We start from the raw sequence: 27,091 nt of genomic DNA, 5'->3' as shown, positions 1-27,091 counted from the left end.
GAGCGGCTGAAAGCTGACACCGAGCAGAGATAATTGCCGCCAGCTCCTAGTTTTCCTTTAGTGTGACTGGTCTGACTACTGTTTTTTGGCAGTCATTAGTTACACACCGTCTTTTAGATGTGTCTGCGCTTTCAAGTGCTTTTTAGGAACCCCTGCACACGCTGCAGATATTGTTGCGGATCTGAAAATCTGTTCCATTCATCTGCATGGAGATGTTGGCAGCAATCTAAAAATCTGCAGCAAGTGCAGGGGGACTAAAAGTACCATAACATGCAGTTTTTGGCACAGTTTTTTACCCAAACAGACGTGCATTTCCTTCCTTTTGGAATCAGTTTTGGCTTTGGCTAAAAAAAAGTTTGTTTGACCAAGATCACACACCGGTTTGATGCAGTATTTTTGGCAGTTTTCTGCTTCGGTTTTTTGAGCCAAAACCTAAGTGGATCAAACGTAAAGGAAAGGTATAAAGGAAAATACTGATGCATCTCCACTCTTTTGTGTCCACAACTGTGTATGGATCAATAAACGGAACCAAAAGCTGCCACAAAAACTGCAACAAAACTGTGTGTGTGTGAACCTGGCCTTAGAAACTGCATTAAAGTTGTGTGGGAGCCTAGATTTTATTCACACAGTATGGCATATCTCAAAAACCACGATAGAACCACATGTCCATAACCTCTAAAGCAAAAATATATATTACTATAGTGGTGTATTACCACTATTATAAAAATGTATGGGTGTTTCTGTATTTTTTGTTTGTTTATTTTTGGAGGTATGGTTGTTTTTTTTGTTAAAACATCTGTATATGAAATCTGACGCGTATGAGATGCATTAAGGCCCCATACACTTCTATTGGTGCCCATTTACAGGTCCATACAAAACCGAGCCGTAATATGGCCATGTGCATGAAGTCTAATGGGATGAAACCTGCGTGTATTTTCTTTTTTTTGCCCATTTTCTCCGCTTTGACTAATATTCTTGTCATTTATTGTATGTACATTTTTCATTGTTAGTCAGGTCCTTATGCAGCAGGTTTCCATTTGTGTCAGTCAGGGCTCTATTCTGATGGAAACCTCCGACGGAGCGTCAGAACAGAGCTCTAACGGATATGTGTACAAAGCCTAACTCTCCACAATGGATTCTTTCTCATTGTCAAGTTTTTAAATGATTTGTATTGAGGAGTTCCACAAAGTATTCATGCCTACTGGTATTTGGGGATTTTCTGCCAGTATTCAATGGGCACAAGTATGAGCAAAACGATGTGATGATTGAGTAGGAGGTTACCAGTCATCTTTTGAACAGGGCTGGTCACTCCCCACAGGTCAGGGTGAGGTGCTTTTTTGGGAATTTCTGCTATAATTTAGGCATTTGACAAGCGGTTTCCCTTCCAAGAAAGATCAGTAGCTCATTATTATTATTATTATTATTATTATTTGAGAATCTGCCTCCTGCCCCTGCTTTTTATACACAAAACTACAGAGCTAGTGCACAAATTGCTATTTGATCAGATTCTGCAGCCCGTAGTAAGCAGACATGTTGGTTAGGCTCACGCCACGTTTTTGCGTCCTGTATATACCTTTTAACAGTACCTTTCACAGGATGCATAAGGATGTGAACCTAGCCTAAGACTGTCTATATATGCATTTGTAACATGCTGCCGGATTGGCCGTGCGATGCATATCATCGGTGCCCTATGGACTCCATTGATGTGTTAAAATAACTTCACTCTTTTACCTTCACTTTGGAATAACTGCTTTGCAGTCTCAGGGATTTTGCTTATTTCACCCCCAAGCCCTAGCTATATATATTTAGTGCCAGGAACAGAATTGGATCCTGTCAGGACAAAGCATGGAAAACTTTCCCAAAGGCATATTTAGACAAATTCCAGGAGCCATGTTGCCAATTTGCACCTAACATTTTGGGTTGTTTTTTTATTGATGTCTATGGGAGGGTCTTCTCTGGGTACTTAAAAAAAATCCTAGTTGGCTCCTGTAGTCCACATCATTTTGTACGTTTTGGGGAACAAGCAATTACAAATGATACACAAATCCCTCCATTAGGCCTCGTGCACACGTCCAGCCGTACAACCTCAGACTTGTACGGAGTCATTATATTACTGGACCTTCATGTTTCACACGGAGGGATACAGCAGTTTTATCTATTGAAACTACAAAACCAACAGAAAAACTGTTATTTGAGTGAGTCTCCTTTTGAACAGAGCTGGTTACTCGACGCAGGCCAGAGCGAGGTGCTTTGTTTGGATTTGCTTTGTACTGAAAGGCTTAGAGAGGAGCTGTCAGCTTTCCTGTTATGTCTGTTTTAGTAAGTACTGATATTTGCCATAAAAATAACCATTTTGTAACACTTTTTTTAGAATATGGTATTGGGCCATTCCTCTTTTATTCCTCCTGGAAATGTGCACATAAGTTGACAACTGAATGTTGCCATTCCCCTTGTCAATCAGGCGTGTCCCTACAGTTTTACACAGTCCATTCAGTGCCATCCGTGTCAGACCGGTAGGGATACACCCTTTTGACAAGGGAAATAACCATATACTCTTATATTTCCAGGAGGATTAAGAGTGAAACGGCATGAAGCAGAGTTCTAAGAAAAGGTGCTCTAGAATTGATATTTCATATGTATACAAATATTTACTCAGACATGTCAGGAGGGCTGATAGGTCAGTTTTAAAGTAGACTGCGGTAAAGAGGAAATGTCAGTCTATTGTGTGTGTTTTTAGTGGAAAAACGGCAGCGTTTCAGGCTTTTATTTATTTATGACCTAACCAAAAATGCACCATACATCTAATAGCCCAAACATGTAATGAAATAATCAATATATGTCATCTATATGGGCTGATCCTAGGGTGTGAACCCAAAAAGCATCACAGATAAATATAACCTAGAAGAAACAGATGCTATAAAAATAAGTTATGCAAAAAATAGAAAAATCTTTATTGAATTACATAATAAAACACAATAAGTAAAATAAGGAATCCATAGACCAACAGATAAAAAGGACGATACGCTGTGCATCCCACGAATAGACAGGGAGTACAACATGTGCTAATGAAGCACCCGCCAAAATAAATATATAGACTAAAATGAAGTGACCATGTATAAATGCAAAAGGTTCTGTATAAGCACATAAGATCTACAGTATTAAGACAAGTATTGGGCCAATATAAACCTGGAGGAGAACAAAAGTGCATGAGCATATCAAAGGGATATAACATACCCATAATGGATGCAGGAGAGACAACACAGCGAATGTCCGCCCCAAATTCCCTAACATTAAAGGGGATCTGTCATTCTACTATGTTTGGGCAGCATAGTATAGGGACAGGTCCCCTCTACTTTGATCCCTCTCACCAGTGACTGATGGGCTGTCATGTATCTGCATGTATATACAGCAGTCATCAATCCCTGTTTAATTAGGCTTGCAGAGCAGACCGGTTGCAACAATATGCTGCGTTTACATAGGTCCGCGTAGTATGATGAGATAAGCGTAACTAAAGAGTGCTTCTGAATCTTTATGTGAAGCCTTCGTTTGCAGTTTTTCTCTTATAAATGTCAGCTATAGGTGTCACAATCTTCTCCTGCCTTACATCACAATAACAGGTAATTCTTATTAGTTCACAAAGGGCTTATATCTCATTTCAGCCAGACAAAGGCAGAGTATACATCTTTTTGCTAAGTGTAACACTCTGTCAACCCTCCATTTAAGCGATGGGCTAGCTAACACTAAGGCTATGTTCACAAAGGGTGGATAGGCTGCGTCAAAGCACACAGCGTATCCGCCCTGTGCTCTGCAGGGAATTCCGGCCGAAAAAAAGCGTACCAAATTGTGGTGCAGTTTTTCCATCGGAATGTGCGCTGGGGAAAACTGCACCTAAAAAAAAGGTAGCCATGGTGACGCGTCCCTCCACCGTTCCATAGGCCGTTCTCCTGGGATGACGTTTTATCCCATGTGACCGCTGCTGCTTGTGAAGTATAAGAATTTATTTTTTTTTCCTGAGTTGCGTTTTTTGCGGCAGATTCGCTTCTTTTCTGCCGCAAAAAAAGCAACATCTGTTATTTGTTGCAGGTTTTACCTCCCCATTGAATTAATTGGGAAAACTCGCAACAAATATGCAGCGTTTACGCAAATACAATTGACATGCTGCGGACGACAAAACCGTACCGCAGGTATATTTCTGAGTTTTGTTTCCGCTCATCATTTACGCAGCGGAATAAAGTAACAGCAAAGTGGTGGTGCAAATCTCATCCACTTTGCTGCTACTGTATTCCGTTGCAGCAGTTCTGCAGTATTTACGCTATGTGTGAACATAACCTTCCAGAATACTGCACATTCTCAGTGGCTAATGCAGGATACCATGAATGAGAATGCATAGGCCTTATTTCCAAACCTTTTCTCCAGCTATTGTGAAGCCATGTAATGAAGACCTGCAGACTGCCATGTCATGCGGGGACTTTGTTTTCCTATCCGGTGGAGAGCCGCTGGTAGCAAATAACCCGGATAAATGCAACAGGGTCCTTGGGGTGACTGGCCACGTTTTCCTTTACTCAGCAGGCGCCCAGCTGCATACGACATGGGTCATGAATATACTTGTGCACATGAGTCCTTCCTTTATGACCTTCATGTTTGTGGACACATTTTGCATTATTATTGGTTTATGTGTTTTTATTGTGTTTTTCAGCGGAATGCATTGATGATAAAGTAGATGACGAAGTCGATTTTGGTAAACTACAGTTAAGCCCCAGATCAAAAGTGGTAAGTAATACCGTGGTCTATTTAGCAAAAATGTATGTTTTAAAGAGACCCTTCATCCTTCTTTTCACTAATGACTTTGTACTAAACTACCTTTAAAAGGGCTTGTCCCATGGTTAAATATCGCATTTTATCTACTAGACCATACAAAACATAACCATTTATTTGTCAGAATCATAAAAATATAAACGTTACTTTGTATATTGCTATCATATACATGTTGTGGTGCCCCCTGTTGTTCTTTTGTTTTCCTCCTAGAAGGTCCACCTTATTGTGTCCAGTGCTGGTGAGAAGAAATAATTTCTATGGTGCCGATTCTCATTGGCTAACCTGCACAATAGCAGGAATTACTCCGCTGCCAGTGTACAAGAGGATCCGCGTTTAGACTGAGCTACTAAGCATGTGAGTCCTTCAGCTCTAGACACATTCGATGGACGTTCTGAGGGGACATATAAAGAACACCAGGGGGCGCCTTAACAAGGATGCAACAGCAATATCTAAACACTGGAGCTAATTTAAAAATATTATTCCAAATGAAAAATTGTTACGTGATCTAATGGAGTAAATTAATATTTAATCATGGGATGAAACCTTTTAAAAGCATATCGTGTGACATTTTACAAATTAGTATTCGATTTTCTTAAAGGAACACTGGCAAAACTGTGTTTTGCCTAGTTCAAGGTGGTCCATGATAAATGGATGCCATGAATACCAAATAGAGAATGTCTTGCCATGCGTCACTCGCTCACACTAGGCATAATACATTGTGTAAGTTATGAACGAAGATGTGATCGATAACAACTGGATCCTGCGTATCGGAGAAACGCAGGACCCGCCGTCACCGAAGCAGTCCGTACCGATGACATGACAGATTCGGGTTTCAGCACAAGTTACAGCTTCTATATATCCAGGATACATAGAAGCTGGATCTCAAAAAGTAAAAATAATTACAAAGGTAAACTAAACACACTAATTGTTTTAGTAAAAAAAAAAAAGGTTTACATAGCCTTCAACATATAAAAAAATAATGTGTTGAACAATTTTATCAGTTAACCCCTTAGTGACTAGCCTATTTTAAGCCCTAATGAACAAGCTATTTTCTTCGTTTTTTTCTATAGTCGCATTCAAAGAGCTATAACTTTTTTATTTTTCTGTCGACATAGCTGTATGAGGACTTGTTTTTTGCGGGATTAGTTGTACTTTTTAATGGCACCATTTTGGTACATATCATTTTTTAATTAAGTTTTATTAACTTTTTTTCGGGGGAATAGAAAAAAAACCCTGAAATTCCGCCATTGTTCTATGCGTTTTAAATTGACGCCGTTCACTGTGCGACGTAAATAACATGTTACCTTTATTCTATGGGTCGGTACGATTACGACGATACCACATATTTAGAGTTTTTTTTATGTTTTACGACTTTTGCACAATAAAAACACCATTGAACTAAAATTATTTGTTGCATCGTCGCTTTCCAAGAGCCGTCATTTTTTTATTTTTCCGTCAATGTAGTGTTTTTTTGGGTTTGTTTTTTGTGGGACGAGATGTAGTTTTGATTACTGTTTTGGGGTACATGGGACTTATTGATTAACTTTTATTATGACTTTTTTGGGGGCAATGGAAAAAAAGAACAATTTTGTCATTGTTTTTTGCGGGTTTTTTTTACGGCGCTCACCTTGCGGTTTAAATTACATATTAACTTTTATTGTTTGAGTTATTACGGTCGTGGCGATACCATATATGTGTACTTTTATTTATTTTTTACACTTTTACTAAATTAAACCACTTTTTATGGAAAAAAATATTTTTATTTTTTTTACTGTAATTTGTATTTTTTTATTTCACATTACTTATTTTTTTTAGTCCCACTAGGGGACTTTACTATGCGATTTTTAGATGGCTGCTATAATGCTTTGGTATACTTAGTATTCCAAAGCATTATTGCCTGTCAGTGTAAATCTGATAGGCAATCTATTAGGAGGTGCCTCCGGCACGTCCTAATAGGCATATGCCCAGGGCAGACCTGGGTGCTTTTATCAGGCCCCCGCGATTGCATTTGTGGGCCGCCGATGGGTGACAGAGAGCTCACTCCCTCTGTAAACAAGTTGGCATTTAACAGGTTAAACGGCCGCGATCAAACTAAACTTTGATTGCGGTCGTTGGAGCAGGAGCCCAGCTGTCATCAGACAACCGAGCCCCGGCCCCAGCCTGCACGGGACACCCGTGCAGTGCTTGGACTGGGCCGCCGTAAAAAGGCGACGGACTATCCTAAGGCCCCTTAGTGATCATCGTGAAAAGGTGTATTGGTGGTCACTAAGGGGTTATACAAAGGTCTTAGAGTATCTTTCATTGCGAAACAAAAAATTCCAATCGCCATTAAAGGGATTGTCCAGGAATAAATTTTATTTATATTTTAACTTAATTGAACATATTTAAGTGCATTTCTAATATAATGTTGGTTTACCTGTGGCAGTGTTACTCTGTTCTGATCTGCGGTCACATAACCGCACCGATAAATTTTTCATTTCCTGTGACGTTCCGTGTCTTTGCTCAGCCAGCACTTCTGTCTGAGAAAGGCATGGAGCGTCATCAACTACATTTACAGGCAGTGGACTGGGCGGATGTTTCATGAGCTCTTCAGAGCTCCGCCTCCTCTGGTCCTGCCGCCTGTAAACATAGTTGATTACGCGTCGTGTCTCTACACAGCAGGAATTACTGGCTGACCAGAGACACGGAACGTCGTCTCTGCTTGTACACGCCCCCTCCTTCTATCTCTGAGTTCCCGCACTGTCTGCCCGTCTCCTCTCCGACGCCGCCCGCCGGCGGAGGCGGCACCCCCTCTGATGGTATATACAGTAATTACAGGGGTTATAAGAAATACAGGGATGATGGGGGTTATATACAGGAATGATGGGGCCATCATCCCTGAATATAATCCCCCATCATCCCTGTGTATTATCCCCATCATCCCAGTATATAACCCCCATTATCCCAGTATATAACCCCCATCATCCCAGTATATAACCCCCATCATCCCAGAATATAACCCCCATTATCCCAGTATATAACCCCCATCATCCCAGTATGTAACCCCCATCATCCCAGTATGTAACCCCCATCATCCCAGTATGTAACCCCCATCATCCCAGTATGTAACCCCCATCATCCCAGTATGTAACCCCCATCATCCCAGTATGTAACCCCCATCATCCCAGTATGTAACCCCCATCATCCCAGTATGTAACCCCCATCATCCCAGTATGTAACCCCCATCATCCCAGTATGTAACCCCCATCATCCCAGTATGTAACCCCCATCATCCCAGTATGTAACCCCCATCATCCCAGTATGTAACCCCCATCATCCCAGTATGTAACCCCCATCATCCCAGTATGTAACCCCCATCATCCCAGTATGTAACCCCCATCATCCCAGTATGTAACCCCCATCATCCCAGTATGTAACCCCCATCATCCCAGTATGTAACCCCCATCATCCCAGTATGTAACCCCCATCATCCCAGTATGTAACCCCCATCATCCCAGTATGTAACCCCCATCATCCCAGTATGTAACCCCCATCATCCCAGTATGTAACCCCCATCATCCCAGTATGTAACCCCCATCATCCCAGTATGTAACCCCCATCATCCCAGTATGTAACCCCCATCATCCCAGTATGTAACCCCCATCATCCCAGTATGTAACCCCCATCATCCCAGTATGTAACCCCCATCATCCCAGTATGTAACCCCCATCATCCCAGTATGTAACCCCCATCATCCCAGTATGTAACCCCCATCATCCCAGTATGTAACCCCCATCATCCCAGTATGTAACCCCCATCATCCCAGTATGTAACCCCCATCATCCCAGTATGTAACCCCCATCATCCCAGTATGTAACCCCCATCATCCCAGTATGTAACCCCCATCATCCCAGTATGTAACCCCCATCATCCCAGTATGTAACCCCCATCATCCCAGTATGTAACCCCCATCATCCCAGTATGTAACCCCCATCATCCCAGTATGTAACCCCCATCATCCCAGTATGTAACCCCCATCATCCCAGTATGTAACCCCCATCATCCCAGTATGTAACCCCCATCATCCCAGTATGTAACCCCCATCATCCCAGTATGTAACCCCCATCATCCCAGTATGTAACCCCCATCATCCCAGTATATAACCCCCATCATCCCAGTATATAACCCCCATCATCAGAGCAGGGAATGACCTTTGAACATAAAGGGGCGTGACAGTATGCAAATAGCTGAGATGCTGTGGAGGAAGGGGGGATGTAAGTGGTCTCCTCAGATGCAGCAAGGGATCATGGGTATGGTGGGTTACAAGGCAGGAAACAGCCAGGACCAGAAGCAAGGGATGTAAACAAACAGAGCAGCAGTGACAATTGAGATCAAACAGAAACTGGTTAGAAAGTATGTAGGGGGTTTTAGGAAAGGCAAACCCTGGCTGGGGGACACTTTTTAGAAAATATTTTTTTCCTGGTCAACTCCTTTAAGCATCTGTACGGTGTCTGTGGGGGTAGGCTTTTCAGGCGTGGAACTGGAGAAGTGTGCTTTGTGCCCTGACCAATCAAATGTCTTTCTTCTTATTCTGATATTTTCCCCTCTTACACTTAAGCTGAGGTAAAATAATTGTAAAGTAACTGCCCTCTCACTTCATGGGTCTTACACACAGGCTACAGCAGAGAGACTGTTACATGTTCCCCTCCCTCCCCTCTCACAGTATGAGTCTTACACACAGGCTACAGCAGAGAGACTGTAACTTGTTCCCCTACCTCCTCTCACGTCATGCATATCTCACACGGGCTACGGCAGAGAGGCTGTTACATGTTCCCCTCCCTCCCCTCTCACAGTATGAGTCTTACACATAGGCTGCGGCAGAGGGACTGTTACATGTTACCCTCCCCTCTCACAGCATGAGTCTTACACACAGGCTATAGCAGAGAGACTGTAACTTGTTCCCCTACCGCCTCTCACGTCATGCATGTCTCACACGGGCTACGGCAGAGAGACTGTTACATGTTCCCCTGCCTCCCCTCTCACAGTATGAGTCTTACACACAGGCTACAGCAGAGAGACTGTAACTTGTTCCCCTACCTCCTCTCACGTCATGCATGTCGCACACTGGCTGCAGTAGAGAGACTGTTACATGTTCTCCTCACCTCTCACAGCACACAGGCTATGGCAGAGAGACTGTTACATGTTCCCCTCCCTCCCCTCTCACAGCATGAGTCTTACACACAGCATGCCCTCACCCCTTCCCTGTCTTTACTGTGTTACTGATAACAAGTTTTTTACTGACTGGAAAGAGGTCTGAAAATTTAGGCTAAGTTCACATGTCGCAATTTGTGTTATTTCCGTGATTCTCACAAATTGCAGCAAAATGTTGAGATTTTGACACATTTTTCCAAAAATCACGGCAAAAAAAGAAATTGACCACAATGTGTGAATACAGTCTTCACACATCCTCTATGGGAATTACGGGTTGATAAGAGATGAGGAAGATGCCTCTTTCCCCATATAAGTTAAATTACAAGGTTTCGTGCATTCACATGTATTATGACTTGTGGAAAACGAATTCTAACAGTGGGTACGCCATGTATTTTGTACACACCTTTTACTATCTGTATATGTACCTTACTTTAATCACTTATTAGCTCTAAACAGTTAAATAGAAATTGCTTTCAACCTTCAAACTATTTGTTCGCCTCATACGTGAGAACATTATCATTGCGCTGCTTGCTAGCAAGCAGCTGATGGGTTCCTCCTTTTGAAGGTAATTTCAGTGACTAATATCAGGGTGTTAACTTGTGTTCTGTGTTCTCTGGCAACGAAGGAAAAACATTTCTCATAAGAAAAACACAAGCAGAAACTGTACTAATATTCGCAAAGCCACCATTTTCAGAAGCCTGTTCCACAAAGTACATCCTGTGGTGCAGGGGATCAAGTAGAACTCTTTTGAAAGGCTATGTACACATTTGATGGGCATTTAAAAAAAAAAAAATAAACACGTCAGTCAGTGTGTTTGGTGTAACTTTATGTTTAGTCTTTATTAAAAATTAGTTTAACTTTTTTTTTAGATACAGTTGCTCTTTATTCCCTATGCAGAGCAGCTGTATGTAGCGCAAAGTCCTTCTCCGGTCAGGTCTGTGGGACTGACGGGGTTCAGTCAAAGCAGGTTCATAATTTAGATGAGATAGATTACAGGTGGACCCTGCGGGTCAGAGACCGCAGGACCCACTGACCCTGAACTTGTCAAGTCTGCGGGAATGACCGATTTCAGGTCAAAATGAAAGATACAGCTGCTCTGTATACAGAATACAGAGCAGCTGTATCTAAAAAAAGTAAAACTATTTTTTATAAGAACTACTTAAAACATTACACCAAACACACTGACTGAGCTGTTTATTAAAAAAATTTAAAATGCCCCTCAAAGGTGTCCATAGCCGTTACGCTTTAAATACACTTATTCTCTCGTCTGTGATTTTGTTTTTTCTCTCTCGTGGCTTGGCCAGTTAGATACTTAGCTGTAGAAGTTTGAGTAAAAAAAAAAATTTTTTATTAATCTGATCTTAAAAATAACATTAAATAAAAAAATAATTTACTGCTCAAAGTGGTGAAATCTATTCTAAGTGAAAAACAATTACTTTTCCTTGTTTATAGTATTTCTCGAAATACAGCATTTTGTGCATTTTACCTCCACTTTTAATCAACAAATATGTTATTTCTAATCTGTGGTTATTTAACCCTTTCTGACATAAAATCGACAGGAAGTATGCACTGTAAGAAGGGCTGAATGAATGTCTATTAAAAATGTCAATGGAAAATGGTATTCTTCGGGGGCCTCATGTATATGTTCGCTTTTGAAAGGATCCCATTGTGTACTGTTTCTGTATAATGGCATTGCGCAGCAGGGGGATTTCAGGACCTTTCTTTCATACTAGATGGGTCATTTCCCACCCCACTTGTTCTTCTTTACAGTATCCTAGGTTGTGTAGGCCATTTTATGCTATGCATTGTTGGCCTTGTCTATCAATGTTTTGTTTGTTTGAAAATGGCATTTATATGTCTGCAAAGACTTTAAATAGCACATTATAATACAGTATTGTGCCATTTTATAGGACCGCTACCGTCTGTCCTGAAAACTACGGCCAGTCCTTAAAACTAGTATAGTGCCCTTATTTTGTACTTGATCACAGTTGGTCTGCTGGACCAATACATGTAGCGTTTATAGATTTATTTTGCATACATGGAATGTAATGTACATATCCCGTTTATACACAGAAGCTGTTGCACCGCGCATACTTTTCGTTTCAGAAAATTCACCTTATTCAAAGTTTAAGTGGAATTTTCTAATACACTGTGTATCAATTCCTTACAGTTTTCACGTTTTCTGCTTGCTGTAGGTAAATACAAACCTTTAATGTTTACTCCTGGAGGATGAAAACCTGTCCTGGTCATATGATGGACACACAGGTGCGCGGCTCGTTACACCGCTCTGATAACTGTAATGTCACGTGCCATCACCTGTGTGATCGTCACATGACCAGGACAAGTATTTCTCCCCTAGAAGGAAACCGTAATGGGTTGCCAATAACTGAGTTTTAGCAGTTGAAACCAGAATACACCTATGATCGGTAAGCCGCGGTTATATAACCCTATATTTAATTGTTTTATAAAGAAATTGATGTGTCACTGGAAAACATCATGATTTATTGTTGAAGTATGCTTTGGCATGATTCATTAACTCCAGCATTTCCTTGGTGGCCCACTACTGTGTTATAAACGGTCAGTTGCATACGGTGTTTGAAAGGGTACAAAGGTCCGAATTTGCACGACCATCCCTTTTATGTGGTGAAAGCTGGAGCTTCCCCTTATGTTTACTAATACCTCATTTTTTCTAGTTCTTCCACTGTGACCGTTCCTTACAGAATAATGTAAGACATTAAATAGTTATTCCCATCTAAGACGTTTATAGCATACCCATGATATACGTCATAAACGTTGATAGATGTGGGTCCTAGCTCTGGGACCGGCAACTATCTCCAAAATGGAGGTCATCCTAATCCCTTGCGGCCATGGTCCACTGCATCCAAGCAGAGAATTAATGGAGCGGTGGGCGCTCACTATTTTTATTTCTATGGGATTTGTGTAAGCAGCCGAGCAAGCAGGCTGGGTTGTTTCTGTCACTCCTGTAGAAATCAGCGGAGAGAGCCGAGCACATGTGCGTTGCTTCTTCTCCATTGATTCTCTGCTTGGATATGGCGGCTGCCTCACCAGGTGGGACAGTGGTCAAGTGACCTCCGTTCTGGAAATAGGTGCGGGGCATATCCTGTGGATATGCCATAAGGGTCTTCGGTGGGAATACCTATTTTTTGGAAAAGTGCTGTTTATTAACCCTATAAGAAAATCGTTATCCTGCAGGATGCATATTTATAAATGGCATACATTATCAAGAGATCGATGTTACAATCCTGTTATCTGGGGTGGTGGCTTTTGGCAGGACATGTCTATGGCAAACTTTGAAAACTCTGGGAGATCACAGATTTGACTCTAAATGTATGAAAGTAATTGTGGAAAAAATGGCACATATGTGCCGGTGCATTTGAGGTCCAAGTAGTAGAATTTACAGTAAGAGATGGAAAAATATCATTTAGAAGGTGTGTGTGTATATATACTGTATTGTTCTAGAACAGGGGTCTCAAGCACGCGGCCCGCGGGCCGCATGCGGCCCCTGGGGCTGTCATCTGCGGCCCGCGGGACACAGAGCCGCTAGTATCGGCTCTGCTCCGAGACTCTGGAATTCCCTGACATCGCTGTCCACATATGAACAGAGATGTCTGGGGCTTCCCCAGAGCCGGAGTCCCGAGCAAAGCGCTGGTGTCGGCTCTGCTCCGGGACTCTGTGGAATTCCCTGACATCGCTGTCCACATATGAACAGCGATGTCTGGGGCTTCCCCAGAGCCGGAGTCCCGGGCAGAGCGCTAGTACAGGCTCTGCTCCGGGACTCTGTGGAATTCCCTGACATCGCTGCCCATATATGGACAGTGTGTCAGGGTCTTGCCCAGAGCGGAGCAGAGCGCTGGTGTCGGCTCTGCTCCTGGACTCTGTGCAATTCCCTGACATCGCTGTCCACATATGAACAGCGATGTCTGGGGCTTCCCCAGAGCCGGAGTCCCGGGCAGAGCGCTAGTACAGGCTCTGCTCTGGGACTCTGTGGAATTCCCTGACATCGCTGCCCATATATGGACAGTGTGTCAGGGTCTTGCCCAGAGCGGAGCAGAGCGCTGGTGTCGGCTCTGCTCCTGGACTCTGTGGAATTCCCTGACATCGCTGTCCACATATGAACAGCAATGTCTGGGGCTTCCCCAGAGCCGGAGTCCCGAGCAGAGCGCTGGTGTCGGCTCTGCTCCGGGACTCTGTGGAATTCCCTGACATCGCTGCCCATATATGGACAGTGTGTCAGGGTCTTGCCCAGAGCGGAGCAGAGCGCTGGTGTCTGCTCTGCTCCTGGACTCTGTGGAATTCCCTGACATCGCTGCCCATATATGGACAGTGTGTCAGGGTCTTCCCCAGAGCGGAGTCCCGGGCAGAGCGCTATTATCGGCTCTGCTCCGGGACTCTGGGGAAGCGTCTGACATCGCTGTCCATACATCGACAATGATGTCAGGGGCTTCCCCAGAGCAGGAGTCCCAGTGATGTAAGGAGCACAGCTGGAGTCCCAGGAAGAGCCTACTAGCGCTCTGCCTGGGACTCCAGCTCTGGGCAAGCCCCTGACATCACTGGGGCAGCCTCTACAGAGGGCACTGGGGCAGCCTCTACAGAGGGCACTGGGGCAGCCTCTACAGAGGGCACTGGGGCAGCCTCTACAGAGGGCACTGGGGCAGCCTCTACAGAGGGCACTGGGGCAGCCTCTACAGAGGGCACTGGGGCAGCCTCTACAGAGGGCACTGGGGCAGCCTCTACAGAGGGCACTGGGGCAGCCTCTACAGAGGGCACTGGGGCAGCCTCTACAGAGGGCACTGGGGCAGCCTCTACAGAGGGCACTGGGGCAGCCTCTACAGAGGGCACTGGGGCAGCCTCTACAGAGGGCACTGGGGCAGCCTCTACAGAGGGCACTGTGGCAGCCTCTACAGAGGGCACTGTGGCAGCCTCTACAGAGGGCACTGTGGCAGCCTCTGAAGAGGACACTGGCATTATCTAGGGGTGTGTTGCATTATCTACGGAGGGCACTGTGGCCTTATCTACGGAGGGCACTGTGGCTTTATCTACGGAGGGCACTGTGGCTTTATCTACGGAGGGCACTGTGGCCTTATCTACGGAGGGCACTGTGGCCTTATCTACGGAGGGCACTGTGGCCTTATCTACGGAGGGCACTGTGGCCTTATCTACGGAGGGCACTGTGGCCTTATCTACGGAGGGCACTGTGGCCTTATCTACGGAGGGCACTGTGGCCTTATCTACGGAGGGCACTGTGGCCTTATCTACGGAGGGCACTGTGGCCTTCTCTACGGAGGGCACTGTGGCCTTCTCTACGGAAGGCACTGTGGCCTTATCTACGGAGAGGGCACTGTGGCCTTATCTACAGAGAGGGCACTGTGGCCTTATCTACAGAGAGGGCACTGTGGCCTTATCTACAGAGAGGGCACTGTGGCCTTATCTACAGAGAGGGCACTGTGGCCTTATCTACAGAGAGGGCACTGTGGCCTTATCTACAGAGAGGGCACTGTGGCCTTATCTACAGAGAGGGCACTGTGGCCTTATCTACAGAGAGGGCACTGTGGCCTTATCTACAGAGAGGGCACTGTGGCCTTATCTACAGAGAGGGCACTGTGGCCTTATCTACAGAGAGGGCACTGTGGCCTTATCTACAGAGAGGGCACTGTGGCCTTATCTACAGAGAGGGCACTGTGGCCTTATCTACAGAGAGGGCACTGTGGCCTTATCTACAGAGAGGGCACTGTGGCCTTATCTACAGAGAGGGCACTGTGGCCTTATCTACAGAGAGGGCACTGTGGCCTTATCTACAGAGAGGGCACTGTGGCCTTATCTACAGAGAGGGCACTGTGGCCTTATCTTCAGAGAGGGCACTGTGGCCTTATCTTCAGAGAGGGCACTGTGGCCTTATCTTCAGAGAGGGCACTGTGGCCTTATCTACAGAGAGGGCACTGTGGCCTTATCTACAGAGAGGGCACTGTGGCCTTATCTACAGAGAGGGCACTGTGGCCTTATCTACAGAGAGGGCACTGTGGCCTTATCTACAGAGAGGGCACTGTGGCCTTATCTACAGAGAGGGCACTGTGGCCTTATCTACAGAGAGGGCACTGTGGCCTTATCTACAGAGAGGGCACTGTGGCCTTATCTACAGAGAGGGCACTGTGGCCTTATCTACAGAGAGGGCACTGTGGCCTTATCTACAGAGAGGGCACTGTGGCCTTATCTACAGAGAGGGCACTGTGGCCTTATCTAGGGGTGTGTTGCATTATCCACAGAGGGCACTGCGGCAGCATCCACAGAGGGCACTGCGGCACTATCTAAAAAGGGGCTGCCCAATCTTGACGTGTGCTAACTGAGCCGCCGGACTGCATTTAGCGACACTTAAACTGGAAAGCTGGATTGTTGAAATAAGCACGTGGAGAAATATCTCAAATTTTAAATCTAGTGCTATAATTATAGTAATGTAGTGTTATTATTCTAGTAATATAGTGTTATAGCAGTTCAAATAACTACTTGATTAACAATAATTTTGTATTGTATCAAATTTGAAAGTAATACGGCCCGTCAACTTCCCATTTTTTCTATATGCGGCCCACTTACCCGGCCGAGTTTGAGACCCCTGTTCTAGAACCTACATTTTTTGGGCGAATAGAAAGGAAATAACGGTCTACAACGAATAGCAATATATAAGTAATGGGTATAATTTTATTTATCACATATCCACAATAGATTAACATCACAGTTAAAGGAGTTTTTTTTATTTTTTTAAATTTTATTCTAGAATAGGAAATCCTACAGTTCTCTAATATACATGTATTCGAAATTCTTCTCACATATCTATCTTCTACCAGTGCGGTAGGCAACGGACTCTTCACAGTAGAATGATACACGGTTTAGACCTGGGTAGTACATCCATGACTAACTGAATATGACTAAACATGGTGGCATGGGAACCCCCTTTCCACACATTGAGACACCTGTCATTAAAGAGGCTCTGTCACCACATTATAAGTGCCCTATCTCCTACATAATCTGATCGGCGCTGTAATGTAGATAACAAGTGTTTTTTATTTTGAAAAACAATAATTTTTTTAGCAAGTTATGAGCAATTTTAGATTTAGGCTAGTTAATTTCTTAATGCCCAACTGGGCGTTTTATAACTTTTGACCAAGCTGGCGTTGTAAAGAGAACTGTATGACGCTGACCAATCAGTGTCATACACTATTCTCCACTCATGTCCATTTGTACTCCGCACAGCCTCCAGCCAGGACGCGATGTCTATTCACACTCCCGACACTTCGGTAAAGTTTGTGTGGCACTTAATTTACATCACTGCGTGATCTCACAGATTTGTCATGCACAGCGAGATCACGCAGTGCTGTAAATATCAGTCCCACACAAACTTTACCGAAGTGTCGGGAGTGTGAATAGACATCGAGCCCTGGCTGGATGCTTGATAAAGACCCATTCATGGGTTGAAACGCTGCAAGTGTTTTTATGCGTGGTGAATAAATGAAATACACTTCTTTGGATTATCTTGAGTGCTGCAGTTCCTTTCTTCAATAACAGCTGGGGAGCCACATGCAGGTGGTCCGAGAGCCACTGGTTTGGGAGCACAGACTATCAAATAAGGAAGACAATATTATGTAAATGATAACCTTCTTTATTGCTCAAAAGATTTGTGTGATGTGTTATAGGAACCTTCATGCTGTTAGTTTTTTTTTTTTTTTTTTAAATTCTTTATTTTTGTTGACCTATGAGGTCCATTTTATAACATAAAGGGAACATACAACAAGGTAATGTACATTTAGAATACATAATCCAAAGGAAAATGTACAGAAAAAACAATAAGTACATTGTTATATAATGGCATACTGAATGAAAAAGAGGGAATAACGACAAGGGAACACGAATCTCTAAAGTGTGGATGGAGCTAAGCTCCCAGACAAGAGAATGAAGAAAGAAGGGGAGAGCGGAAAGAAGGAGAGGGGGGGGGGGGAACCCTCCACAGCATCCCACAAACCAGGGTGTTGTTGCGGCCGATTAAAAGGATGCGGTTCTCAGATGATGTCTTTATAGGAGTTCGAATCCTGAAAAACCATCCATTGGGCCCAAGTTTGGCAGAACCTGGAGCTTGAGTCGTGGATAACGGATGTCATGTCCTCCATATGCATGATGTCGTTAACCTGTGAAACCCAGAGGGATAGTGTTGGGGAGATGGATCCTTCCATCTTAGTGGGATGCAATGACGAGCTGCCATCACTAGAAAGTGAAGCAGGGAACGCTTATACTTGTTCGCTGGAATGTCGCAATGATGAAGAAGGAAAAGGGCCGCATCCATAGTTACATTTGTATTTGTAACTTCCATTATCACCCTCTTTACACCTTCCCAAAATGGGGTAAGGAGAGGACATGACCAGAAGGTGTGGAGGAGGGTACCGCTGTCTTGCCCACATCTCCAGCACATAGGGGACACTGTGGGGAAGATGTTATGTAGGCGGGCTGGGGTCCTATACCAACGTGAGAGTAGTTTGAAGCTTGCCTCTTGGTATCTTGAGCAGATAGAGGTTTTTTGAGCCATAAGGAATATACGCTGCCCTTGTGCGGGGGAGAAGGATATCCCCAGGTCCTCTTCCCATTTTGACATGTATGTAGGAGTGGGCATATCTGGGGGGTCCATGAGAATTCTGTAAATAGCGGACAATGTATGTCTAATCAGGTCAGAGCCTGTGCAGAGGGTCTCTAGTGGAGTTTTTTCCTCCTGGTAGGACCTAGAGGCTGGGATAGACGTCAAAAAGTGTCGCAGCTGCAGCGAACGCCATTGTCCCAACGGAGGGAGATCAGCAATCTGGGCCAGGTCTGCAACAGAAAGCCATTCACCATCCTTTAAGAACCGATCTGCACGATACCATCCCAAGGATTGCCATATACGGAAAATTGGGTCCGTCAAGCCAGTGGTAAAGGATGGATTGCCCAGTATCGGAAACATAGAGGAAGGGACTGGCAAGCAAGATGCCCTTACCGAGGGGAGAGAACAGCATACTAGTGTTGGGCCTATAGTAGGGTGATGATGGAGATGTCTGAGTTGGCTACGGTGTAGCCATGGAAGGGCCGATATTGGAATAGAGTAAAAACTCTGCTGCAAAGACACCCAAGACTTAACGGTCGCATGTCTGCACCAATCAACTACCCGAGCAAGATGAGATGCAATGTAGTAAGTACGGACATCAGGTAATGATAGACCCCCCGATGCCCTAGATCGGCATAATAACGTGCGGGACAGAAGTGGAGTCTTACCATTCCATACAAACTTAATCTGAAGAAAATGGACCGTTTTAAAGAACTGTGTTGGGATGGCTATGGGAAGGGTTTGAAATAAATATAGTAGCCTAGGGAGAGCATTCATTTTGAAGATGTTACAACGGCCCAACCAAGTAAAGGTACCTTTGGCCCATCTGGCACAATCTGCCTTAAGCTCAGCAAGGAGTGGAGGAAAATTTAGTTGGAAGAGATCCCTCAGGTCTGCTGTTAAGCGAACCCCAAGGTATTTCAACGCTGTTGGGTTCCATTTAAAACTTAAAGATTGTTTTAAGGTTGTGGAAAGATGAGGTGAAAGAGAGATGTTCAGGGCCTCGGACTTAGAGAAATTAATTTTAAAGTTGGATAAACTTGAAAACCGTTGGAATTCCCGCATGAGATTAGGAAGGGAGACAGTTGGATTGGTCAGGAAAAATAGCAGATCGTCTGCATAGGCCGCCACCTTGTTAGTTGAGGTATTCGTTTCTAGTCCCTTCACATCCGTGTTTGCACGTATATGGCGTAAAAGGGGTTCTAGTGTCATTATAAATATCAAGGGTGAGAGGGGGCAACCCTGTCTGGTGCCGTTGTGTATAGCAAATTCGTCTGAGAGAAGGCCATTTACTCGAACTCGGGCGGATGGGCATGAATATAGCGACATTATCCATTCCAGCATATGTGATCCAAGGCCCAGACGTGAGAGGGTTTCTTCCATAAAGGTCCAGTTAACTCTATCAAACGCTTTTTCTGCATCTGTAGATAAAAGCACAAGAGGTATATTGGAGATTTTGGCCTTGTGGATCAGATTGATGGCTCTAGTTGTGTTGTCTCGTGCCTCTCTACCTGCCATGAACCCTGCTTTGTCCGTATGTACGATTCCTCCAATCAGTGGAGCGAGACGATCCGCTAGAATTTTAGCAAACAATTTGATATCTGTATTGAGGAGGAATATGGGTCTGTAGCTGGCACATTGTGTAGGGTCTTTACCAGGTTTGGGGATCACCGCGATATGCGCCCTGAGGGCGACAGGAGGGATGGGGGAGGAGGCCGAGTATGAATTAAAGGAGGCTAGAAAATGTGGGCCTAGGGACGTCAAACTTTTTATAATATTGAATTGTAAATCCGTCTGGGCCAGGTGCCTTTCCTGTTCTGGAGTGTTTTAAAGCGTATGAGCGTTCTTGTGTGGTAAGTGGTTCTTCCAGGCTAGTAATGTGATCTTCCGATAGGGCAGGTAGACCAGAATCCGCGATATACTTAGAAATTTTAGACCTGAATTCACTGGATGTCACAGGCGGATTGGTAGAGTCAGTATTATATAGGGCAGCGTAGAAATCCCGGAATGCGGAAGCTATGTCCAACGGCAAACTATGCCGTGTTTGTGAGGGGGATACTATGGAGGGTATGTAATTCTGGGTTTGTTGGGTCCGCAAGGCTCTAGCCAGAGACCTACTACTTTTGTTGCCATATTCGTAGTAATGACGTTTACATCTAGAAAGCGTAGCCTTGGCTCGAGCCATCAATAAGGTTCGCAGTTCCTCTCTTTTACGGAGGAGGGCAATCCTACACTCCGGGTCATGGGAACGTTTATGTGAGATCTCAAGTACTTCAATTTCAGACAGCAAGCGGACCGTGGCCACCGCCCTTTCTTTTTTCCGACGTGCACCATGTTTAATAAATATACCCCTGATCACGCATTTATGCGCCTCCCAGATAATGCGAGGGTTAATGGTCTCTGTGGCATTAGTTGCGAAGTAGTCAGCTATATTACGTTGGATATCAGCAGTAACCACTGAATCCGAGAGAAGCGTTGGGTTCAGTTTCCACTGAGATTGGCGGTATAGAGGGGAATGTAGAGAGAGGGTCAAGGTGACTAATGCATGGTCTGAAAAGGAAATCGAGTCAATGTCGGCCGCGCGTATAGAATGTAGCGAGTGATGTTTGACGAAAAAAAGATCAATTCTGGAATATTTGCCGTGTACTGCGGAGTAAAAGGAAAAGTCCCTATCTGCTGGGTGTAGGAGACGCCATGTGTCCACTAATTGGTGTTCGTGAAATGATTTCATAATGCGGCGCAGATGTGCCCTCGAGAATGAAGAAGAACCTACGGACGTGTCTAGTGCGGGATCCAACGCAACATTGAAATCCCCTCCCAGGACAATGGTACCCTCCCCAAACTCCTCCAGGGCATTCAGAAAGTCAACAAGGGCTGTGCATTGACCAGAGTTGGGTAGGTAAAAAGAGGCAAAAGTGTATACTTGAGAGTCAATAACTCCTTTGATCAAGAGCATTCGTCCCACTTCATCACTGCGAGACCCCCTGAACTCCCAAGGAAGAGATCTAGAGATCAAAATGCTTGTCCCCCTGGATTTCGTGTCCGGAGAAAGACTATGATATGCATTGGGGAACCATGCGTTAGAGAGCTTAAAAGGTTTTTGCTGACATAGGTGCGTCTCTTGGAGGAACGCCACCTGTATATTTTTGCCTTTCAGCAAATTGAAAAGTATGGATCGTTTTCCAGGGCTGTGTAACCCCTTGACATTTATTGAGCCAATAGTCAGGTCCGTTTGTGTATGCTGCGACATATCTGTCCTGGGCTGTGGTGGAGGGGGAGGGGGAAGGGAAAGCAAAGTATAGGGCAAGAGGAGGACAGATAAAGATAGGAGAGAAAGAGAATAAGACGATACACAAGAAAGAGGCCCGCAGGCCGACTCCTATACGGTGTAAAAACCTGTAAAGGAAGGTTGTTAAATTTGTGGGGACCTGGAAAACCACGGGGGGGGGGGGGGGAGCCCCGCACCGCACCGCACCGCATACATAATCATCAAACAGTAAACCATTTCTTCCATCGCCTACCATTGGGGAGGCGACGGAGGCACAATCAATGATAGAACCGACGTGTATCTCTCAGCTACTACTAGCCAAGGGAGGTTAACCCAAAACCTGTGCTAATAGCCATGACCTCTGATGAACAACCTATAGCGACGCCACACCCTTCTATTTAAGTATACAAGGCTGCTATAACCGACTATCAACCAGAAATTCGACCTCTTAGCTGCTAAGAGGATTTAAAATTTAACACGCAACTGATGTATGCCCGGCAAACATCGCATTTTAAAATTATCAGAGATACAGACTAACAGAATCATATGGAACTCCCCATATCCCGCATCGCAAACCTTTGTCTAATATATATAACCAGCAAAAGGGTGTGGGTGGGGGAGGTACCAGTAGGCTAAATGCCTCCAGCGCTGCAGGTGATAGCTCATCCTCTAAACAACTTCGGACCCACACACCTCATGTGGCGGTCTATAATTGACTTTTAAACTAATACGGTATAAGCAGCACGTATTTCCTGAGAGCTAAGTGAAGGCCCCTTGCGGCCATTCTATCTATACACGAAACCTGAGTATCCTATGAAAAAACTGGGCAAAACACTTAGTTGCAAAAGAGCCCTGCTAGATAACCATCAAAACATTATGTGAGCAAAATAACATTTGACGACCTTAACCCCTTAATGACCGGGCCATTTTGCACGTTAATGACCAAGGATTATTTCTTGTTTTTTCACGGTCGCATTCCAAGAGTCGTAACTCTTTTTTTATTCCGTCAACATAGCCGTATAAGGGCTTGTTTTTTCCGGGACGAGTTGTATTTTGTAATTGTACCATTTTTAGATGCTTACAATATATTGATTAACTTTTATTAACTTTATTTTAGGAGAGAATTGAAAATAAGCAGCTATTCCAGCATTAATTTTCACGTTATAAATTTACGCCGTTTACTATGCAGCGTAAATAACATGTTAACTTTATTCTATGGGTCGGCACGATTACGGGGATACCAAATATGTAAAGGTTTTATATGTTTTTTCTACGTTTGCACAATAAAAACCCTTTTAGAAAAAAATTACTTGTTTTTGCATCGCCGCATTTCAAGAGCCGTCATTTTGTTATTTTTCCGTCGATGTGGCCGTACGTGGGCTTGATTTTTGCGGGACAATGTGTAGTTTTCATTAGTACTATTTTGGGGTACATAGGACTTATAGATTAACTTTTATTTTATTTTTTATGGGGGGAATGGGAGAAAAGAGAATTTTGCCGTTGTTTTTTGCGTTTTCTTTGGACGCCGTTCATCCGGCGGTTTAATTAATGTGTTCATTTTATTGGTCAAGTTGTTACGATCGCGGGGATACCATATATGTGTATGTGTGATTTGTTTTGACCGTTTTATTAAATAAAACCACTTTTTGGGGCAAAAAAGTAGTTTTATTTGACTTTGACTGTAATTTTTTATTTTTTTTTTTAACAAACTTTATTTAACTGTTTTACATTTTTTTTTTTAGTCCCACTTGGGGACTTCACTATGCGATGTGCCGATCGCATATATAATGCTTTGGTATACTTCGTATACCAAAGCATTATTGCCTGTCCGTGTAAAACGGACAGGCAACCTGTTAGGTCATGCCTCTGGCATCGCCTAACAGGCAGATGCTGAAGACAGACCTGGGGGTCTTTGTTAGACCCCCGGCTGTCATGGAAACCCGACGGCGACCCGCGATTTGTTTGCGGGGGCGCCGATCGGGAGACAGAGGGAGTTCCCCCCCCTCTGTCAAACACATTAAATGCCGCTGTCACTATTGACAGCGGCATTTAATGGGTTAAACTGCCGGAATCGGCGCGCGCTTCGATTCCGGCAGTTGCAGCAGGAGCCAGGCTGTGTAGAACAGCCGTGCTCCTGCCGCTGATCGTGTGGGTACAGTCATAGTACCCGCGCCATCACAGGACGGATATATCCGTCCTCCTGCGCGAACTAGCAGCTGCTGAGGACGGATATATCCGTCCTTCGGCGTTAAGGGGTTAAGTCCCTTGAGCAGCAATGCTGCCGGCGGCCTAGCAAAACATTGACAAATAAAAGGATATTAGCAGGAAAGTCCTCTTTAAGCCTCAGGCGGGACCCGGCGGGAGAGGTCGATTAACGGCAAATGTGGTGCACCCGGGATGGATCTGCTTCGTATGGGCTGGTTAGTCCTGTTGAGGCGACGACGTTGAGGTTGTTCAATTCTGTCCAGGGCTAGCCAATCCGGGACTGGGAACGGCTCGATCTGAAGAAATCGAAATAGGCCCTCAAGATCCGAGGAGTGGCGCAGGAGATAGAAGCCAGAGTTGTTCTTCACGACAACATGGAACGGGTGTCCCCATCTATAAGTGGCGCCTGCGGATTTGATTTTTTCAAGCAGAGGATGTAGGAGACGTCTCATATAGAGTGTCCGTGGGGAGACATCAGGGTATATAGTAACCGTACTTCCTTCAACTGAGACCGGTCCATGTGACCATTCCCCCCGGATAATTGCATCTTTGTCGGTATAATAGTGAAGGCGACATAACACGTCGCGAGGAGAGGACAAATCAAGCGGGCCTGGGCGCGAAACTCTGTGAATTCGATCTAGGAGAAAAGTTGCTTCTGATGGTCGGTTAGTGAGCTTGTTGAATATAATAGATACTCTAGACACCAGCTCATCTCGTGGGCCGAGGTCTGGAAGGCCCTTCAGACGTACATTGTTTCGGCGTCCTCTGTTCTCCTGATCATCTAATTGAAGCGCCAAGGATTGTAAATGTGTTCTAGTATCCGTGGCAGCTTTTTCCAACGCAGTTACTCTAGAGTCAATGGCCGACACAGTATTCTCAGATGTAAGCGCCCTAGAGTCTAGTCTGACCACATCCTGACGCAGGTCAGCTATGTCTTGCTGATGTGCCTGCTCAACCCTGGACACCAAAGAGTCAAGATCCTGTCGGGTGGGGAGGGCTTGTATCATCTCCCTCAGTAGTTGTAGGTCAGCATGTAAGCCCGATGGCCCAGCCTGAACTTCAGGGGCATATGTGTGTGGTATAATGGCGGGCAAATCTCTCACTGATGACATGTTGAGGGGAGAGACAAGGCTTACCGCATCCTGAGTGCTGCAGCAGGGAGGACTCGTATCAGCAGTCGTGGCCGCTTGTGCTGACTGCAACAGGGGAGCAGGAGGAGAAGGAGCCAGAGTGTCTGAGGCCGGATGTGGCGGCAATGCGTCCGCCATTGCTGCTCGTTCGTCCGCGGCCGATTGTGAGGAGGAAAGAAAGCGCTCCATGCTCTTGCAACGGCCAGAGGAGCGAGGTAAGGACCGGGAAGTTCCAGGGCAGGTTCCCCTTCGTTTTCCTGGCATCGCCTGCCGGTTTTACCCGGGAAAGATGGCTGGTATTCAGCTGCTAGAGCGGAGCTCCCCCAAAACGCGTGCTCACGGCTCCATAGCTAAGCCACGCCCCCATGCTGTTAGTTTTAGCCTCCTGCTATAATAGATGAATTTGAACTCACCTTAATTTGCAATAAAAATGTATCCACTAGAAATTAATGAATCCGTTTCTATGTTGTAAACCTCTCGGATGTAAGCTAAAGGCTCCTCTGACTTGTCCCCTTGCAGTTTGCCACAAATGAAGTGCTACAAATATTTGTAGGGCCTCCCAGCAGCATGCGCCCATGATCTGCTTTTGTTGTAAGCGCTCCCAATGTAAGCAGGGGTTCTCAAAATTGCACAAATTTAATAATTATCCCACACTCTGTAAATAGAATAATAAAATAACTACTTATCCTGTGCCCTGTTCACTGCTTCATGGCGTTACTGTTTCTAAAGATGTTATATAATAAGTAGTATCCACATTCTTGATCTCGTACCTAATCTAGGATGTATAGTTTTTCAATGCCCTGTAATTCAACAATACTCCAAATATTATCACGCCTCCGGAGATTTACTTTTGCTACTTCATATCTTATGCTTATTCTGTGAATTCATATTCTCAGACTTCCTGCTTTTGTGCAATTTATATTTAGAGAATTAGGTCATATATCGTCTGCATTGTTTTTCTCTTTTTCTTAAAATAAAAAACAAAAAAAAACTTGCCTATTTTGAATCTACTGTCTGTTTCCCGACTTGCAACTGTCGTTTTTGCCCTCTGTGATCTGTGTTGCTATATTTTGTGTTACTGTTTGATGCATATACTATTTTGATAGAAATTAAGATGTGGTTTGTTTTATGCCACTGTTGGATATGTAGAGCGCGCGAGGGGGGGGGGGGTGTCTGCACAATGAACAGTCCATTTCAATATTTTTTTTTTCCATAAATTGCTTACGCTTCGTTCACATCTGCGTTGGGGTCCCGCTCTGACGTTCCGAAGGAGCTTTCCGTCAGAACGGGACCCTGAACAGACACAGACGGAAACCAGAGGTTTCCGTTTCCATCACCTCTGGTTTCCATTTGTGTCAGTTCAGGGTCCCGTTCTGACAGAAAGCTCAGACGGAACGTCCGAACAGGACCCCAATGCAGATGTGAACAGCGCCCAATACACACATATAAAGGATTGTAAGCATATACAGGCGCATTTTAAATCCAAGTTCAGCTTAGGTCATCATAGGCACAATACGGTATGTTGACACGTAACGTAAACACTGGAATTTCCACGTTGCTGCTTCTGTAATGCACTGCGGAATGTCTGCCCAGAAAATCTGGTTGGAGATTCTACAGAGTCTTATGCTACGTGTGAATGTAACTCAAGGTTGTATTCACACATGCAGTTTTTGATGCAGATTTTTTTGCCAAAGTTAGGAGTAGATACAAAACGGAAGGGAAAGTATAGAGGAAAGACTGAATACTCTCTTTGTATCCACTCCTGTCTTGGGCTTTAAAAATATTGAATCAAATACTCGACCAAAAACCACATAAAATGTATGTATGAATCCAGTCTAAAGCCTTTCT

General features: G+C 44.5%; 1 protein-coding gene across 6 annotated transcripts in view; it reads left to right on the top strand.

Moving 5' to 3' along the window:
• The window catches only part of AKAP13 (A-kinase anchoring protein 13), a 246,255-nt gene that overhangs the window by 121,906 nt on the left and 97,258 nt on the right, over positions 1-27,091 (top strand). For all 6 annotated transcript variants that reach the window (XM_075858212.1, XM_075858211.1, XM_075858213.1 and 3 more), the window contains one exon: positions 4,697-4,770. In XM_075858212.1, coding sequence (XP_075714327.1) covers positions 4,697-4,770 — 74 coding nt within the window. The remainder of the gene's footprint in view (positions 1-4,696; positions 4,771-27,091) is intronic.

This window comes from Rhinoderma darwinii, chromosome 3 (assembly GCF_050947455.1).
Source record: "Rhinoderma darwinii isolate aRhiDar2 chromosome 3, aRhiDar2.hap1, whole genome shotgun sequence".
In the NCBI taxonomy this organism is placed as follows: domain Eukaryota; kingdom Metazoa; phylum Chordata; class Amphibia; order Anura; family Rhinodermatidae; genus Rhinoderma; species Rhinoderma darwinii.
This window is presented reverse-complemented; position numbering and strand designations above follow the sequence as displayed.